The 18,591-nt window shown below is 43.2% G+C and overlaps 1 protein-coding gene across 1 annotated transcript in view; it reads right to left on the reverse strand.

The window, feature by feature from the left end:
* The window catches only part of LOC111862502 (dipeptidase 1), a 423,388-nt gene that overhangs the window by 141,189 nt on the left and 263,608 nt on the right, over positions 1 to 18,591 (reverse strand). The window contains exon 3 of the mRNA XM_023847973.2: positions 8,544 to 8,715. Coding sequence (XP_023703741.1) covers positions 8,544 to 8,715 — 172 coding nt within the window. The remainder of the gene's footprint in view (positions 1 to 8,543; positions 8,716 to 18,591) is intronic.

An 18,591-nucleotide genomic window follows, 5' to 3' on the forward strand; every position in this document is an offset into this window, starting at 1 on the left:
CAAAATTCTTAAGACAACTGTTTTTGGTAAAGGTCGGCTGTTGTCAATTACTGCTGCCATCTGCAGGGCATACCTTACAACTATGTTAATTGTTTCCAGTTGGTTACAATAGAAGCTACATGAAGACGAACCAGCATTCCGGAAAATACTGATCCAATTACATATATATTTTTTTCAATACATTTAATACACATAATATGCATTCTGCTATAAATGCATATGTTCAATAAGTACTGGCTCGTGAATGAGTTAAGATCAGTGGTGTAACTCACATACTTATTTTTATTCACTTAGGTATCATTTTAATTCATGTATTGGGGTTTTACTCAGGTCTGTCTGGTAGCGTTAGGACGGTGCATCCTTTCAGTCTGTAAGGTTTCGCTATTGTCTTGTAAGTTCACTGCTAGGGCCGCGCCATAGCTCAGGCGGTTAGTCGCTGGTTTCCCACCGCGGCGGCCCGGGTTCGATCCCGCCTCTGGTCAAGTGGGATTTGTGGTGGACAAAGTGGCGCTGGGGCAGGTTTTCTCCGAGTACTTCAGTTTCCCATGCCAATCTTCATTCCACCAACTGCTCCACAATCACCCTCACCTATCATCTGGGGCTGGTACAACAGGCCAGAAGTGGCCGCAGTACAAGGGGCTTAGTCCCACCGCACTAGCATTAAGAAAAAAAAAAAGTTCACTGCTAGTGCATTAGTGTGGTTTTATAATTTTCTTAAGTATTTAGTGTTCTACTTTTTTATTTCACTGAGCACTGTATTCAGTTGTAGATCTTCATGGATCCTGTGACTGTTTATGCACCAGGGTGCGTTCAGAATGGATCGCAGAGTCTTGTATTGAAAGCGCTGGAGGATTTTGATGTTGGAATTATATATAGATTCTGAAATGTATTGTGTCCTTAATAGCGAATCTATTAAACAACCATCGAACTGCGCATAAAAGAGGACATTTACACAAAGGACTCTGATGATACGTAAATACTAATGATTTTTTAAAACTGGTTCCACAAAATTCCACAGTGCCCGGCATAATCAGAATTTTTTTTTTTTATAACGTTAGGGGTCATTTTAATTGAAGGTCAAATAAAGATCTCATTCCAGGTTAATAAATACTCTGCATATTGGGAAGGAGCCGGGATAGCTCAGTCGGTATAGCGGCTGGCTACGGGCTGGACGACCNCATTTTTACGTTACCTGAATATCGGGAACAGTCAAATACAACACATGACTGTACAACCCTGTATATTACGTTGTAATTTGGTAAAAGTAAAAAAAAGTAAAGTAAAGCTATCCCTGTAACAGGCCGTGAAGGTCCATAGGGTTGTGAGACGTTGAGGGTCCCACATTATCTAGACAATCGGCTCAAAGATGGCGGTGAGGTTGTCAGCCTTACGCGCCGGCCGCGCTTTACTCCCCAGGAAAATCATTCAATTAATTCCTGGTACTCATTTCTGTTAGAGGCTGAGTGAACCCCAGGGCCATAGTGCGACTGGAAGGATTAGGTCAATTGAAAAAAAAATCCAATGACCTCATCGGGACTTGAACCCGCGACCTTCCGGCTTGTAGCATAGCCCCTCAACCAACTACTTTCAACTAAAGTTAAGTAGATTTTGATCACAAAATTTAAAATCGTGAAATATCTGCAGTTACATGTGAAGTGAATGAGTAATATTTCATACAGTATAACGGTTTTGGCAAATTAAGATATCTGATGATGTCCGGTTGGGGCCGAAACATGTAGTAAAAGGGAAAGTGAAAAGTAAATAATAAAATAATTGCATTGTTGACTGAACTGTAGTGTAAAATTTACAGTAATGCAACAGGAATACAATATTCTAGGCGCTAAGTATCTACTTCGCGTTCCGGCCATCTTACTTTGTTCACTCGAACCTGGCGCCTCCCGAATATAACACAGAACAGTAACATTGGAGCTCACCAGTTCTGCGTCAGAAATGTGACTACTGGGACTATACACTCATGTCCGCAATAAATAAACGTGAAATGCAGTTCTGTATGGAAAATCGAAAAGAATGCATTTTGTAAAATACGTATATTTCACTGAAGTAGAATTTCGTGCAGTTGTTATTAACGTTACATAAGGTTCAAAATCCCATAACCAACGCTTGAACGAATTCAAAATGAAACACTGCATGTGAATTAAAACAGAATATAAATTCAAATTTATTGAGGTCGGGATGTGTCATGATTGATCACGTATCCCTCGGGTTGGTGTGGGGGGGTACACGCTCAGGAAACACGTCATCAAAGGTCTATGACGTAACAGAGACAGATCTAGGGTACAACAATTTAATCGAATTTAGCGTGGAAATGATTCCCACTGGTCTTGTTCCTGTTGGCGTTACTCAATTGTTCTGTGGTCTCCGTAACCTCCCAGGCGACAGGCCCACACGTGACATCACTGTTCACTTCAATGGCGTCAAATGTTCTTGTTGGTCTGGCACAATGGCTGACTGACGGGTTTAAAGTCACTGTGGAAATGAAGGGGCTTTCCAATCTGATTGCAACTTTGTTGCTCGGTTATTTCCAGACAATCAACCATCTATCTACACATAAATATTCAGCAGTTCGTCTGTCCACTGAATCATTAGTTCGCTTGTCTTAATGTCCGGCCAATGATTTTACCTGTCCACCCACAACGTATCCACTAGATCGGTTCGTTTTTTTTATTGCTAGTGCGGTGGGACTAAGTCCCTTGTACTGCGGCCACTTCTGGCCTATTGTACAAGCCCCAGATGATAGGCGAGGGTAATTGTGGAGCAATCGGTGGAATGAAGATTGGCAGGGAAACCGAAGTACTCGGAGAAAACCTGCCCCAGCGCCACTTTGTCCATCACAAATCCCACATGACCTGACCTGGGCTCGAGTCCAGGCCGCCGCGGTGGAAGGCCAGCGACTAATCGCTTGAGCTATGGCGCGGCCTGAAAACCATACTAACTGATCGGCAAGGATCCGTTCTCTTGGTTGTGTTAATTTTAATGGAAGCAACAGGAACCGATCTACTGGATACATTGCCTGCAAAAGGGTTATAAAGTAAAACAAACATGTAAGTGCGTTAGCTGCATATTAACATTCGATTTTTGAGGATGTTACTCCTGGAAAAATTAAATATTCTCAAAATTTAAATCAAAATGAACTGTAAACATGGGGCACGCGGTAGCGTAGTTGGTAGAGGCACTTTTCTACAAGCCGGAAGGTCTCTGGCTCGATTCCCGATAATACCACAGGATTTTTCAATTGACCTAATCCTTCCAACCGCACTATGGCCCTGGGGTCGACTCAGCCTCTGAAAGAAATGAATACCAGGAATCTTTCTTGGGGGGTAAACGGCGGCCGGCGCGTAAGGCTAACAATCTCACCGCCATCTGTGAGCCGATTGTCTATAAAATATTTGAGCCTCGACGTCTCACAACGCTGTGGGCCTCCACGGTCTGTTACGGAGATACCTTTACTGTAAACATTTGTACGAAGGCTTGTTTGAAACACTCGTTTATGTGACTAAGGTTACAAACATGGCGATAATGAGGATACTGAGAATATATGTGGCAGAAACATGATAACGGAAACACTCGTAGTGGAAAGTATACACAAAAATAAACACTTCTATAATTGTTGATCTAGAATATTTATAATCTCGTAAAGACTGAAGTACTTCATGTAAAAGTATATACCTGGAGTTCTTTCGCAAAATTTCTTGCTGCGAAAGTTTAAAGCAATTAATATGAGAGCACCAAAATTGAATTTCAATTTTTTAGAGTGGAGATGCGCTAACTATGATATATCCGTTTCGCTTTATGTGCAGTTACCTGATTGAACGGCGTATCAATTATTGGTTCTCTGGGGCATAAATGAACAAAGGTATCAGATGTTATTGATGGTATGAACCTGCCGGTGATGTAATAGAGACGGTTCTAAACGCAACGGTACGGTCGGGTGGCGTTACTAAATTAAGAGTGTATGAACATGTAAAATGAGAAACATTTATCACATGCATTGCACCCGTCGAAAAAGGATTACTCATAAAAGTTGCTTTAAATTATTTTAGCAACTAGTTCTTCTATATATAGAGTTTAAATCTGTTATAGACACAAGTATAACACACGCAGTCACAGGAGCAAGACACAACACAAAGCACAATACACACACGATAGTGAAAGAGTGCTCCAACAGAAGAGGATAGGTGTGACTCGCGTAGTGAGATACGACGTAGGGATGAAAAATCCTGAACAATTTTAATATTTTTAACATTTAACATTTATCAATATATATGATAAATATATATTTTAGTTATTTTAATATGAAGACGACAAGGCATGCAATGAACTAGTTTAGCGTAAATCGAATAAGCACCTGAAGATGGCACTTTTGTGCCGAAACATGTAGTGCGAGTGAGAGGAGGAGATAGATGAGTGTATGCACTGGAAGACGGTTGAAATAAAAAACATGGAGTTTAAATCTGTTATAGACACAAGCGATTACGTTTTATTATAGCAACGAAATTGCTATTTTGCAATTATGCGTTAGGCTACGAAAGGGAGGACAGCCTTTCTTTCAGTGTATCGCGGTTATTCTGTGAGTACTAAAAATAGTCACGTGTATGAGTGACTATAGACGGGGTATGTATTAGTGACTCGATTTATTGACCGCTTACTGGTCCTAACATTATAGCTGATTTTCACACTTCAACTCACTACAGCACACTCTTAGTCTTTTCAGTCTGCTGTCACTAATCGTTTCCCGGTAACGGATCTTAACAAAGGAGATTCTTCAGCTTCCGTTATAAACTGCACAGACTCAGTCTTCTCTTCACAGACTCAACTTAGAACTCTGACGAACTCAGAGTCAGAGCTACTTCATGACTGACGGTTTGCCGCCAGTCAGTTTGGCGACAAGCCCCTTGAGACTCACGACCAGAAATTTATTTTCAAATTAAACAATCGTGGTTATACTCCTTACGTAACATCATCTCTGACGAGAGGATGGGGCTGTTGCTGCTCCTTGCCAGCGCAGTCATTCTCAGGTCCGAATCTCGCGGGAATCATGACCATAATTTACTGTCACAAATTCGAGACTTCCCTAACTTGGAGGGTCAGGGCCCCCAGGAAGAGGGTGACCCGGTTATAGCCTCAGGCAACGGGTTCCATTTTCGGCGCCTCCTAAGACTCGCAGGGCTACGGTGGAAGTATTCAATCCCGCCTCCACACAGGAATTGAACTCCCTCTGACGAATTTGAGTCTCGGTCTGAGCCTTATGTTACGACCGACGGGCAGTCGGCCAGTCTGTCTTAGAATAAAGCACCCATCTGGGGCTTACGGACAGATTTTTATTACTGTCAGACAGTTGGGGGTTTGCTGATGTGGGGCGGTCTCTCTGACGAGAGAACGGATCTGTCGTTTAAAACTGCTGCTGATCCTTGTCAGCGCAGTCATTCTCGGGTCGAGTTCCTTGAGACTCGCGACTATATTTTACTGTCTCGGATTTGAGACTTCCCTTTTCGTCGCCTCCTACCACTCGCAGGGTTCACGGTGGAGGTATTCGACCCCGACTCCACACGGGTGCCCAGTGTATAGTGCCCCGAGTTCTCATTTTATAGGAGGTTGGGTGGACCCCAGAGCCGCTATGGACGACACGGAGAAATGAAAATTCTTGACCCTACCGGGACTCGAACTCCGACCCCTCGGCCGTGCTGCCCATAGCCAGTGGCTATAACGGCTCCTTCAAACTGTTAAATCCTGAAGTAATTTACAGAGTTCAACACGAACAGTGAGACAACAGTATACATTCTCTAAATTAATTTACTCTTTCCCCTTGTCGCCCGAGATAGCAGTCATGCTGTGGAATGAGGTTTGTCCTCTCCGGTAACAGAGTCCTCTCTTTCAATAGACCTTCAACTGTTTTAGACGTAAGAACCTAGCAACTAACCAGTACGAAGCAGGCAGGATTCAGCTCGTGTTGCTGATTTATTTCTGCTGAGTGCTTGCTTTTCATACTCTTCAACCCTGAAGAAGCAGGCAGTGAATAATTCCGAAACGGCGATGAACTTCTACCAGACAACACGAAATCTCTATAAGTCTGCAGTTATAGGAGTTGGCTTTAACCTAACTTTCATAACTCCCCCTCCCAAATAACTAATTTCGTGGAGCTGAGCCCTTCTTGAGAAGCCGCCAGTGGCACAGCCACTCAAGAATTCCCAAACATTTTATAGACCGAACGTTCATTACCATATTCACAAGAGCCCTCTATTATCTGGATCCTGGAATTACTGAATTATATTGAGTTAGATGTTGCGTATCCGGTATATCAGACTGTACAATGAATCTTGCTTCACCAGCTATTATACAGTACAGTTCTGTGTATAAATAATGTAAATATGACTCGCATCGCCTGAGAGGAAAAAAATATGAAGATTTTGTATAGCAAAAAAAAAATCCGTTTACTGCTGCTTCTAGAGAAGAGAAATGCAGATTCGAAGGGGCGAAATCCGTGATGCAACTGGGACATTTATCATTTTGCTTATACAGTGAAATGTCTAACTGGCATGCTTCTTCAGTTCAGGCTTCAGTGCCCAGGGGAGCCTCTACATCGTCTTCGTGAGAATCCACTTTTCTTCATGTACAATACACGTAGATTTGCTCCTTTCGTACGTACCTACTTTATTAACCTTTTAAATACCAGTGGTTACTACATATACCACCTGATGTAACATCAAAATAACTTCACATTTTACACTACACGCAATGTATTTATATACGGATGTGGTCCAGAGGTCCGGGTTCGATTCCCGGCGCTACCACATTTTCTGAGAAGTAGTGGGTCTGGAACGGGTTCCACTCAGCCTCGTGAGGATAACTGAAGAGCTATTTCAAGCTCATATCTTTATCATTATATTCTCATTAGAGGTTATAAACCGGTAATTTCCGAAATTTAAATATTTTCTTTATATAATTTAATAATCTGACCATTTTTCTATATTACTTCAGACATTAGTGTTCAGTTGGCAACACTGTGGCGACAAGAAAAAGAAATAAGTCGTGTGAAATTCACGCTGTGACATCTGTGGATTGTAAGAAAGTACAGGGTTTGAGCCACCGCAACCGGAGAACGTGGCTGTACCCCGCCCACAGTGAGTGCTTTGTTGCTCACACACGAAAGCACATAAATTCACGAGCCTAACTAATGAGCTTGCCTCGTCTTGACGGCGAATGGATGCACCGAAAGGGTAACTGACGGGCAGGGAGGCAATTAGTACACTTCCGCCTTCCAGCAACCCACGCTCGCCCTCCTCCTTCATCACTTCCATCATCATCATCATCATCATCATCATCATCAACTTTATCATAATCACCTTCGCATTAATTTCTTCTTCACTGTCATCGTGTGGATTTCTCCAGTCCATCCTGACAAGTGTCACGGTGCGATGGCTTCCACCCTAATCCTATATCATCCTGCCTTTCGATGCTTTATAATCTATACGGCGTCAATCGAATTGGTCGCCCCTTGTAACTTATGAAATGTGTTCGGCCGCTCGAACACTGAGGCACTGATGTATGTCCACGGTTCTCCTATGTTTGTGTTGTCCTGTGTAGGCAGCGGCCCTTGCGACAGGGCTGACTGTCTAATCCTTCAGTCATCAACGGCTTTACTGCCCTTTGTTGGGCCCTGGCTTCTTCTTCAGTTTCATTATCTTCTTATACAGAAGAGGACTCCTTGGACGGAGGATCATCCCGTCGCAAGGCCGCTACCTAAACACAGGACAACACAAACACAGAATAAACGCACACACAGACATTAATGCCTTGAGTGGGATTCGAACCCACGATCCAAGCTTTCGAGCGAGCGAAGACAGTTCATGTCTTAGACCGCTCAGCCACAGTGATCGGTACCGACTGTCTGTAAGATCCATAGATCCAGATTAACTGTGATGGGAAAGAGACCAGAGGACCTAATATGAAAGGCAGAAGAAGAAGAAGAAGAAGAAGGACTGTTTGCATACTAACTCACTCATGGAGCTGAGCAGTCAGTGGAATGTGAACTGGCAGGGGAAACCGAAGTACTCGAAAAAAATCTACCCCAGTGTCACTTTGTCCACCACCAATTGCACATGACCTGGGTGGGAAGCCGGCGACTAACCGCCCGAGCTATGGCACGGCCCCTTATATTCAATTCTTGTCAAGCATTCTAGTTCCCTCCAGTGTTTTTCTGGCGTTCTTTACGGCGCTGTCTGCATCCCTTGGTATACAACGTCAGAAGGTATGTTTGGTAATGCCGAACTCGAAAGAAATTTGAGACCAGTCGATAGACGAGGAATGAGTCTCCAGGTTGAGCGACAGGCTGCCTTGTCTAAAGCAGGAGTGGTGACCGCTCAGACTGATTCCACCTCCCTGTCGCATGGTGTGACAATAAGGCTAAAGTATACCATTCATATACTAAAATGTGTACATAAGCCACTTGCGGTAATTTCTCACATCGACACTGATGCTGGAAGCAAAAAATATATCCGAAACGTTGATATTTTAATTGATCCTACCTTTGCCTTCACCGGAACTGTCGCCCTTACTGCTGCAGCTGCTTCCAGAATCCGCCGCTGTTTGCAGCGCCTGACACTGAACTGCGCGTCCGTTACAGCGCACTGACCCGTTTTGGCCCCTCAGGAGCCCCAAAGGGGGAGCCACGTCCGGTAGCTCTGACAGGCACGAAGTCTGAAACAAACGACAGTACGTCACAAAACTCTAGCTGTGGATGACGTGACATATCCACCGCCACAAGGAAAACGCAGGGAAACGTAGGGAGTTCAGTGCAGTGTACCGGCATTTCTAGAGAATTTACACGTTGCTCCTGATGACGTATTTAAGTTCTGAAATTGCATATCTTCGCAAGAATATAGGCAGGATTGCTTGTGGTATTTGAGGTTCTCATGAAGGTGAATATGGACAGTTCTGTCGTCTGGGCTGTGACTCCATGCAGTCTGGTAGACTGCTTATCGAGATTACTATTAGACTCTGAAAATGCGGGCAGTAACTCCCCCCCAAAATTCGGGATATATCTACTAGAGTACACGGTGTCACGCAGCAGAATATACGAGGAAGACTCAGTAAATAGATCATAAATGGAAGTCAAATAGTTGTAATGGACGTAATGTCTTCTGTATGTATCACTAGGTAGCAGCACAGTTCAGCTTCATGACAGTCTAGGTAGCAGACACGCATTCGCATGTTCAGAGGCAAGTTTGAGGAATCAAAATGGCGACCGTGCTTGAGCAGTCTACTACAAAAGAGCAGCGTTCTGTTGTGCGTTTTTTGTGAGCAATAAGACTCGATGCAAAGGATACTCATAAAGAAGTGTTTCATGCTTACGGTGGGTAGTGTTTGTCGCTTAAAGCGGTTCACAACTGGGTGGCAAACGTTTCGCAGATGACGATATAACTGAAATGGAGGTGTGCAAGTGGCTGAGACAACAGTCAAAAGACTTCTATGCTGCGGGTTTCGACTCACTGGTAAAGCGATAGGACAAGTTCATCAATATTGGTTGAGGATATGTCGAGAAATAAATGTTCTTTTACAGGTTCGAACATCACATATTTTACGTTTTATATCCATTTGTGACCTATTTACTAAGTTTCCTTCTTACAGTTCTTAACACGATTACTATCTGACTACAAGTGTTATTAAATTTCCGATCACGAAAAGTGCTATAACAATTTCTTGGTACCATTAAGAACAACTGCAAAAATGAAAGATATATTTTTCTGCTCCAATTTCAATACAGAAAACTGTGTCATGATGGAAATACTTTGTATCCAAATTTGGAGTCAGTATATCTGAATGAATATTTCTAACTTCTGGGATACAACAGCGTATATTCCTTTAAAAATCAACTATTGCCTCGGAAGAGCACATTACTCTGAAAATTCCGTTGACTTGCAATGCACTATACGGCATTATGACCCAGAAGATATGACTGTGTACAACCACCCCTGTGAGGACCTCAAATCCTACGAGGTAAAAGTTTCCTCCGAAACGTCGGTAAATATCCAACAGACTACACGACGCCATATTCTAGAACGTACTGTTCTTCATATATTCTCGAGCCCGTGTCAACCTCTGATTGTCGCTATATTTATTAGATTATATTTAATTATTTACACAAAGCATTAATTTTAAAATGTTGTGTGTAACTCTTCAAAGCATAGTTGAAACCAGTTCATGCATGGATCTATTGGCACACTGTGTTTCCATAATCTCACGCAGCACCGTTAAGATTTTATTATACAGACAGAAAAATCTGTACATGTTATATATACGGCTGAAATTTCTACAGTAAATTGAAAACCACACGGAAGAAGACTCAATATATCCGAAATATATGTCATATTAGCCAAATATGTGATAAAAATATTAATGAGTTTAACTGTAGCTTTCTCTTCTTGTGACATCAATTGAGGCGGTTGAAAGCCGAGGCTATGCCGTGGATTTCTTCAAGTGTCAGTCCGTCTTCGGGCCTGGCGGCGTTTCAAGAGCTCACCCCTCTCCCAAGGGGCAGATTCCACCCCACGTAGCACAGTAACAACCCTCTGTTTCACGAGGAACAAATCGGTCGGGCAGTCAGCTTGCAATTCAGTCAAGCTTTGTATCACACTGTCAACCGTTCATTCATCAACTTGAGAGTGACCAGCCGACACCACAAGGCGTTGTGTGCAAACCAACAACATGCTGGAACCTCTACTTCCAGGCACTGGGTTCCCCTTACGTCGCCTCCTATGGCTCGCAGGGATATGGAGGAGGTATTTGAACCTACCTCCACTGCCTGAGATCGTTATATAGCCTGGCGCGGATACAACAGAAAATACCGTTTCCTAACAATTCCTCTATTGTTATAGAGATGTGTTTACCTCGCCGTTACATCGAAACGGCAGTTCTTCGATTGCTGTTTACATATTCGTTGCCGCGTGACTATGTTTCCGGAGCCTTCGTCAAGAAGTGGACGTCTACTCCGGCTTCACTAATCCGGCTTTTAGGCGTCATGTCACAATATAGGAATGGATCTGAGGGAGATAGGATGGGTTGATGTGGACTGGATTGATCTGGCTCAGAATAGAGAACAGTGGAGGGCTTTCGTGAACATGTTAATGAACCTTCGGGTTCCATAAAATGCTGGGAAATTCTTGAGTAGCTCCAAAACTGGCGGCTTTTCCAGAAGGGCTCGGCTCCATGAGTGAGTAAATAAGTAAGTAGGTAATGTATATCATGGCACCTAAGCCCATCTCAATGGCGTACTTTTTCATTCTCTCCCATTTGTCTGTGTGTCTGTATGCCTATCCTATCGTTGCTAAGCAACGGTTAGATAAATTGTGTTCCTCCTCTCGTTGCCAGCCACCGCTTCAGTAAACACTTCCCCATAGTAACGAATACACATAACAACAAAAGAACTGAAGGATGAGTGTGTGCTGGTCTCTCCCTCTCTATCGTGACTGGGTAAGAACTCAGTTAAGAGGTTACTGCGGCACAGAGGTATTTTGGGGCTGTCCTTCCCTATGCCTTGTCGTATCAAAGGAAAATATGCCATTATTTCTTCCAAGAAATTCTTGTCTGTAACCGTTTTGTGTGGGAGATTTTAATATTTTCCTCTAATTTAGTATATTTTATTTACATGCTAAGATCGAGGGAGTGGAGGGAAGTGGCTGTGGTAGCATTTTAGAATGCTATAACCTATCTGAAGTCACTTTTTAAAACCATAAAATCATGCTTTTTTTGTAACCAGTTTCATTACCAATATTCGAATGATATACCTCCCAAATACGAATCAGTGTTGCCAACCACCACATCAGTATTTTTATTGCTAGTGGGGTGGGACTAAGTCCCTTGTACTGCGGCCACTTCTGGCCTATTGTACGAACCCCAGATGATAGGTGAGGGTGATTGTGGAGCAATTGGTGAAATGAAGATTTGCAGGGGAAACCGAAGTACTGGGAGAAAACCTGCCCCAGCGCCGCTTTGTCTACCACAAATTTCACGTGACCAGACCCGGGATCGAACCCGGGCAGCCGCGATGGGAAGCCAGCGACTAACGGCTTGAGCTATGGCGAGGCCAAACCACCACATCATGATATTCAGTTACTGTCAAGTGTGACACACAGGACACAAAACACACAGAAGCAGAGCAGTACGGATAACACACTAGTTACAGAGGCATTGGCTGAATCACAGACCAGTGACCACATAGCAAATAAACTAACCAGTTACTTCGCTAGTCGTTTGATCACCTAATAAATTACGCTTTCAGTTAGTCACTTGTCAGCTGTTGTTGTTGTTAGTTCTCTATCGTGCCGCTACAGCGTTCTGTGCACTGTATTTTGTCTGAATGATGCTTGTTGCTATGAGTGTGACTGTACTTGTTCACAGCCCTACTGATCGATCCATCAAGCCAGTCCGGCGGTCAACAAGCCATGGAAGACAAATAGTCCAACTGCACTCGCCTCTTTTGTTACTCTCCTGTTTGTTTTACAATCAATTTCCCTATTCCCTTTTCTTCGCTTTTGATTTCTTGATTTTCAGGGCTTCTTGGTGGCGTCGATCGTTTCTCGTTCATTGATTTCCAAACCCAAGTAATATACACTTCAAAATAACTCTGCAGCTTCAGTTTATATTACGATATATATGCACTGGGTTCTGGGCGTGGGGTCATGCTAAAGCTCAGACGGTTAAACGCTGGCTTCTCGCCGCTTAGATCCTGCTTCAATCCACGGTAAATTCAAGTGAGAATCTTGGTGCACACATCGGTACCTGAGTAAACTGCTGTTAGACATTCTTCCGTTTTCTCCTGTTAATCATCTGGATTGGTCATATCTTACGCAGTAACGTCCTTCTAAAAGAAATTATTGAAGGAAAGATAGGGGGGGGGGTAGAAGTGACCAGAAGACAAGGAAGAAGACGTAAGAAGATGCTGGATGACCTTGGGGACAGAAGAGGATATTCTCATTTGAAGGAGAAAGCTCTAGATCGCATCAAGTGGAGAAACTGTTTTGGAAGAGACTGTGTACCTGTCGTCTGACAGATTACTGATGGATGAATGAATCATCATGCCACCATTGCTCCACCCTCTGAGGTGTACAATAGCCCTGATCATGTAGCACATTATCATATCCTCGGTCTTTAAATTTGGGGGCTTCATTTCTCTCCCGGAACGAACCTGGTTAGAGGGGAAATTAGTTCACTTAATATTTTAAAACTTCAAAGTCTGAGGAGAGAGTGGGAACTTTTGTGTAAACTAACTGAAATTTTGCCGATCACAGTGACCGCGCGGTCTAAGATATGAACTTTCTTCGGCCGATCAAATACTGGGATCGTGGGTTCCAATCCCACTCGAGGCGTTGATGTCTGTATGCGTTTATTATATGTTTGTGTGCACGTAGCGATCTTGAGACTGGCCGATCCCCAGTCCAGAGAATGCCACCGAATGTGTAAAACATCAAGAAGCTGAAAAGTGGCCAAGTTCCAACAAAATGGCTGAAGGTTCACAAATTGCAATTGTCAGTACAACTGCCATGAGGCATCAGTACTGAATCCAACTTGAACTGCTTTCTCTTATATAATCAAAGGATCTCATTATAAAGTTACTGACATTTGCGTCACTGGAGTACCCTCATATAGAATATTGGTGGGAAAGCCAGAAGGAAAGAGACCACTGGGAAGACCAGGGCGTAGGTGGGTGGACAATATTAAAATGGATCTTAGAGTGATAGGATTGGATGGTATGGATTGGATGGATCTGGCCCAGGATATGGACCAGTGGAGGTCACCTGTGAACACGGTAATGAACATTCGGGTTCCATAAAATGCTGGGAAATTCTGGAGTATCTGCAGATTTGGCTTCTCCTCAAGAAGGGCTCAACTCCATAAGTATGTTAAAACCCAAATGAGAGTTATCCACATAGTTAGGGCTGTGAGAACCTCAAATGCTACTTGTAAATGTCTTCGAATTACGAAGTGCTTTCTTTACTTATTGTTATGAACCATTCCATATAATCATTTCGGGTGTAAGATGAATAAGGGAACAGAAAATTTATTTTAAAAAGGAGAAAGGAGCGAGAATAAGATGGGGATACTGAAAATGGAAATTGATACGTTCACGTGTCGAAGAAGACATCTCAGTCTGCAGTTACAGCTTTCAGAGGAAGCCACAAATACACCGCACATATATCAAGGGCCCAGTGAACTGATCCAAACACATACAGAAAAAAAAAAAAAGTTTTCTCCGCAGGTGAATCTAGGATGTTATACATTCAAGTATGGGGAATATACAGAATGTCCGGAAATTCGCGCCTGTAGAAGCCTTCACGCGAGAGTCTTTCACAGACATTAAGACGAAAATATCCTTCGATAATATTTCGATCCTAAAACATAATTTTTTGATGAAATCGCGACTGAATATTACAGTGGATACATACTTACTTCCTGGACAGTTTGAGGAAGCCATGTCATGTCATGTCAAGCAATCGCCTACGTTTATTCTAAGCATTCCAAATCGCAGTTCGCGGTCTTGGAAAGAGAAGAGATCCAAGCTGATGGTGGTACAGCTGAAAACTTGCTGATGTAGTGAGCACACGAAACAAAACTACATCTCGACTTCTCTCAGTGTCGTCACTAGAAGGATGTAAGTCCTTGGTTTCATGTTCCTGCCGCTTTACATCCGAGGCAAGACTGTCCGGTATCCATCGCGATCCAGAAGCGGTTTGGAAACCAAATTAAATAAATACCAGTAAAATGAACAGTAGCATCAATGTTATGTTAAAACATAATCACGATTATGTCATACATTAATTAGGCAGATTAACGGAAGGAATATCGTGTTCATTCAATGAGAGGTCATGTAGGATGAAAATGGTTCCCACTCTATATCGAAATAGAGTATAGTAACTTCCTAATGTTGGCCGCGCCATAGCTCAAGCGGTTAGTCGCTGGCTTCCCACCGCAGCGGCCCGGGTTCGATCTCGGGTCTGGTCACTTGGGATTTGTGGTGGACAAAGTGGCGCTGGGGCGGGTTTTCTCCGAGTACTTCGGATTCCCCTGCACAATCTTCATTCCACTAAATTCTGCATCATCATAATCACACGGGGAAGGCTACAATAGGCCAATCAGTGGCAGCCGTGCCGAGTGGACCCAGCTGGGCTCCACCCCCCACTAAGCTAATTTAATTTTTTTAACTTCCTAATGATGACGTAATCTTATGCGTCACTATTTTATGATTCCACCCCCTGAGAAAGATGTTCTGTATACAGTGTAACCTAACAGACTCGGTCTCGAATTCACGTCATGTTACCTAGTTGATTGTTTTCGGTTCGTGTTCTGTTGCCTCAAAACAAAGAGTTCTTAACTTTTTAGAGCTTTTTCAACCCTGAGCTTGAAAGCTTTTAACAGGAAACTAAATCAGTCAGTCCCAGAGGAGCAGAGATTGATTTCGAGAAACTTCTAACTTCCCCCCCCCTCCACCGGAAGTTGAACCCTGACGTGTAGGTTGACGATACTAAGAATTTCGAGAACTGAACTGAACTGAGGGAACAATAAAACAAAAGTCTGCTCCAGTTTGCACTACACTGAACTCAACTACATATTGCTCGAGTATAGGGACTGGTTATGGATTAGGCGGCAGAGGAGATCGGATTTCGAGTCCCGGTAGGGACATGATTTTTCTACTCTCCACGTCGTCCAGACTGGTTCTGGAGCCCACCCAGCCTCCTATCCAATGGGCATCGGGGGTAAAGCCACCTGAGCGTGAAGCTGACCATTCACCTCAATCTAGTGACGAGATCAAGAATAAATGGATCCAGTTCCCCATACACCTTCATGGCGGACAACTTTACCTTCTTTTGGAAAGGATTCGTGCTGTTCGTTATAAGAACTGCGGTCTGACGTGGGTGGGTTGGTGACCTGAGGGTCTAATGTGAGAAGACCTCTGCAGGGGTCTCATTAGTAAGATGCGGTTCTTCAGACGAAATTAATGAGAGGAAGGGAATGTAGATTAAATTACTGATAAATTGTTCGCGATGGAAAACATGCGAACGCTAAACGAAATCGGTTCATGGAAATGAACAAGCTAAATATTTCTTAAATCATAATCAAGAATCTCTGCATTACGGAGGGTAGAAATATGAGGAAATCTGCAACCACTCGTCCCCCCTGGACTGTGTACCCCCAGTAATTTGCACTAATGAGATTTATAGCTCACGATCCACATTAAGTAACCATTGGCCGCTCCATAGATCAAGCGGTTAGTCGCTGGCTTCCCACCGCGGCGGCCCGGGTTCGATCCCGGTTCTGGTCAAGTGGGTTTTGTGGTGGACAAAGTGGCGCTGGGGCGGGTTTTCTCCGAGTACTTCGGTTTCCCCTGCCAATCATCATTCCACCAAATTCTCCATCATCATAATCACCCGGGGCAGGCTACAATAGGCCAATCAGTATCCGCCGTGCCGAGTGGACCCAGCTGAACTCCACCCCCCCCCTTTTGCTAAGCGAATTAAAAAAAAAAACATTTGTATTCAGAACTTACAGCTAAGATCGTCAAGCATACTGATTTCTGGGATGTGACGCCTGTAGTCTAGTAGATCGTTATCGACGTTTTGGAGGAACCTACTGCTTCCATCATCATGATAGAAAAGAGAAATCCGAGCATCAGGGCCGCGGTCCATCTTGGTACCAAGCATCTTCTGAAGCTCATGTAAAGATTTTAGTCCTCTAGACAGTTTCCTCTCATCCTCTTCGACGAGAGGGCGGGTATAGCCCTGTTACAAAATCTTGACCTTGTCAATGCAACATGCTCTAACATTTACAGTTTTACACATATACATAGTCTGCATGGTTTCCTTCCAGCGTGGGGTCTCAGTCATTGTCAAATGTACGCTAACTTCACGGAGTTGAGCCCTTCTCGAGTTCTATCTTCTGGAATACAAAGCTGCGTAGTTCGTTGAAAGTCAACTGACGTTTCGGAGGTATGTTTAACACCTGCTTCATGCTGGTTTCTTTCTTGGCTTATTATTCGAGCCTGAAGATGGAGACATGTTATTCCATCTATTTCCGAAGTCAATATTGATGGAGCTATACCTCCACTCCCCATACGTCTTCATGACATAGTGTTCAATTAATGAAGCATAGAGACAAATTAATATTTTTACACAGCGTTATATCCCAGAAGATCTAATATATTGTTCATTTTTTTCTGTAAATATAACATAATTCTTTTAATTTTCTACTTACGTTTGAATATTTATTTTACTTCTTCTTTGTTTATGCCTTTCTCCTATTAGAAGAGTCCGTATGTTAATCTCACCTGTTAAGATTCGGCCACACAGATCGCTACGCTATGTTCGCTACGTACGCTGTGTACACTCTGCGACGCAGCTAACATAGGGAACATAGCGTACGTAGCGTACGTAGCGTACGGAAGTCTGAGTGGCCAGTCACATTGGCAATAAAGGGAGATATTTTTCTGTTCGTATAGCGAACATAGCGTACGTAGCGTGCGTCGCGTACATAGCGCTCTGTGTTTCTCGTGTTTGTTGTTCTGTTTCTTTGCAGTATTTCGTGTTACTTCGCTAGACTGATGGATTGCTACGTGTCCCCACGGACTGGGCTGTCTAGACACTCTGGTACTTCTGCGCATGCGCAGGATTTTGTTGCCGTTAGTGAAATCCATAGCGACGTGAAACAGACTATGACATTCAAAAGTCTGTTCACTTTTACTTTCTTTTGCACTTAATATGAGAACGTATCGGGGTAGCCACAGCGTAAGATGACCCGTAACCATGGTGACGCCAGATCATTGTTTGTCAAAGAGCATGAGGAAATTTCATTTGCTCAGAGCAACAGCGGACTACAGAAACATGTCAGCAACGGTAAGATGAGGAGGGTTACGGTTGAAGAAACTTGTAAGGGTTCTGAATAAGGGCAGAAACTTGAAAGGGAGGAAACTGTGCAGAAGATCTCGTCTCACGAGTAAGAGAAAATGGTGTCCATCGCATCCCAGTTCACGTTACAACATTCCCTTTGCTAAGGAAGGATAAGTATGCCGACATAACCAAACTTTAACGACACGGAGACACACTGCAGAGTGACGTCACTTTTGGATTCTGTTCCATTAGAACCGAGTTTACGTATTCATTCCCGGAAATTCTTGTTTTGCTTGGGGGTTGATGAAAACGTAAGGGTCAATGAAAGAAACTTGGAGAATAATGGAAATAAACAAAGAATATATAAAAGAATTTGGGAAGTATGTAAATAAAGAACAGAAGAAAGAAACAAATAATAGAATGGTAAAAAAATGAAAAAGACGTAAAGAGACATAGAAAGGAAAAAGGAAAACTAAGGAAGAGGGAGACAGATAAAGAAAGAAAGATTGGGGAATACAAATATGATGTCTGAAGTTAAGATTACGTTCTTCTGGAATGAGGTACCGTGTAGTCTGGTAAATATATACCTATTCAGCAAAGTGTACAGCTGCAAATATTTACCTTAATTTGCAGCTTGTTCCTACCTCGTTTCTTGCTTTGAATGCCTTCAACACTGAAGACTGAAGCAATTCCTCCA

The sequence above is a fragment of the Cryptotermes secundus genome, unplaced genomic scaffold, assembly GCF_002891405.2.
Source record: "Cryptotermes secundus unplaced genomic scaffold, Csec_1.0 scaffold816, whole genome shotgun sequence".
NCBI classification, from domain to species: Eukaryota; Metazoa; Arthropoda; class Insecta; order Blattodea; family Kalotermitidae; genus Cryptotermes; species Cryptotermes secundus.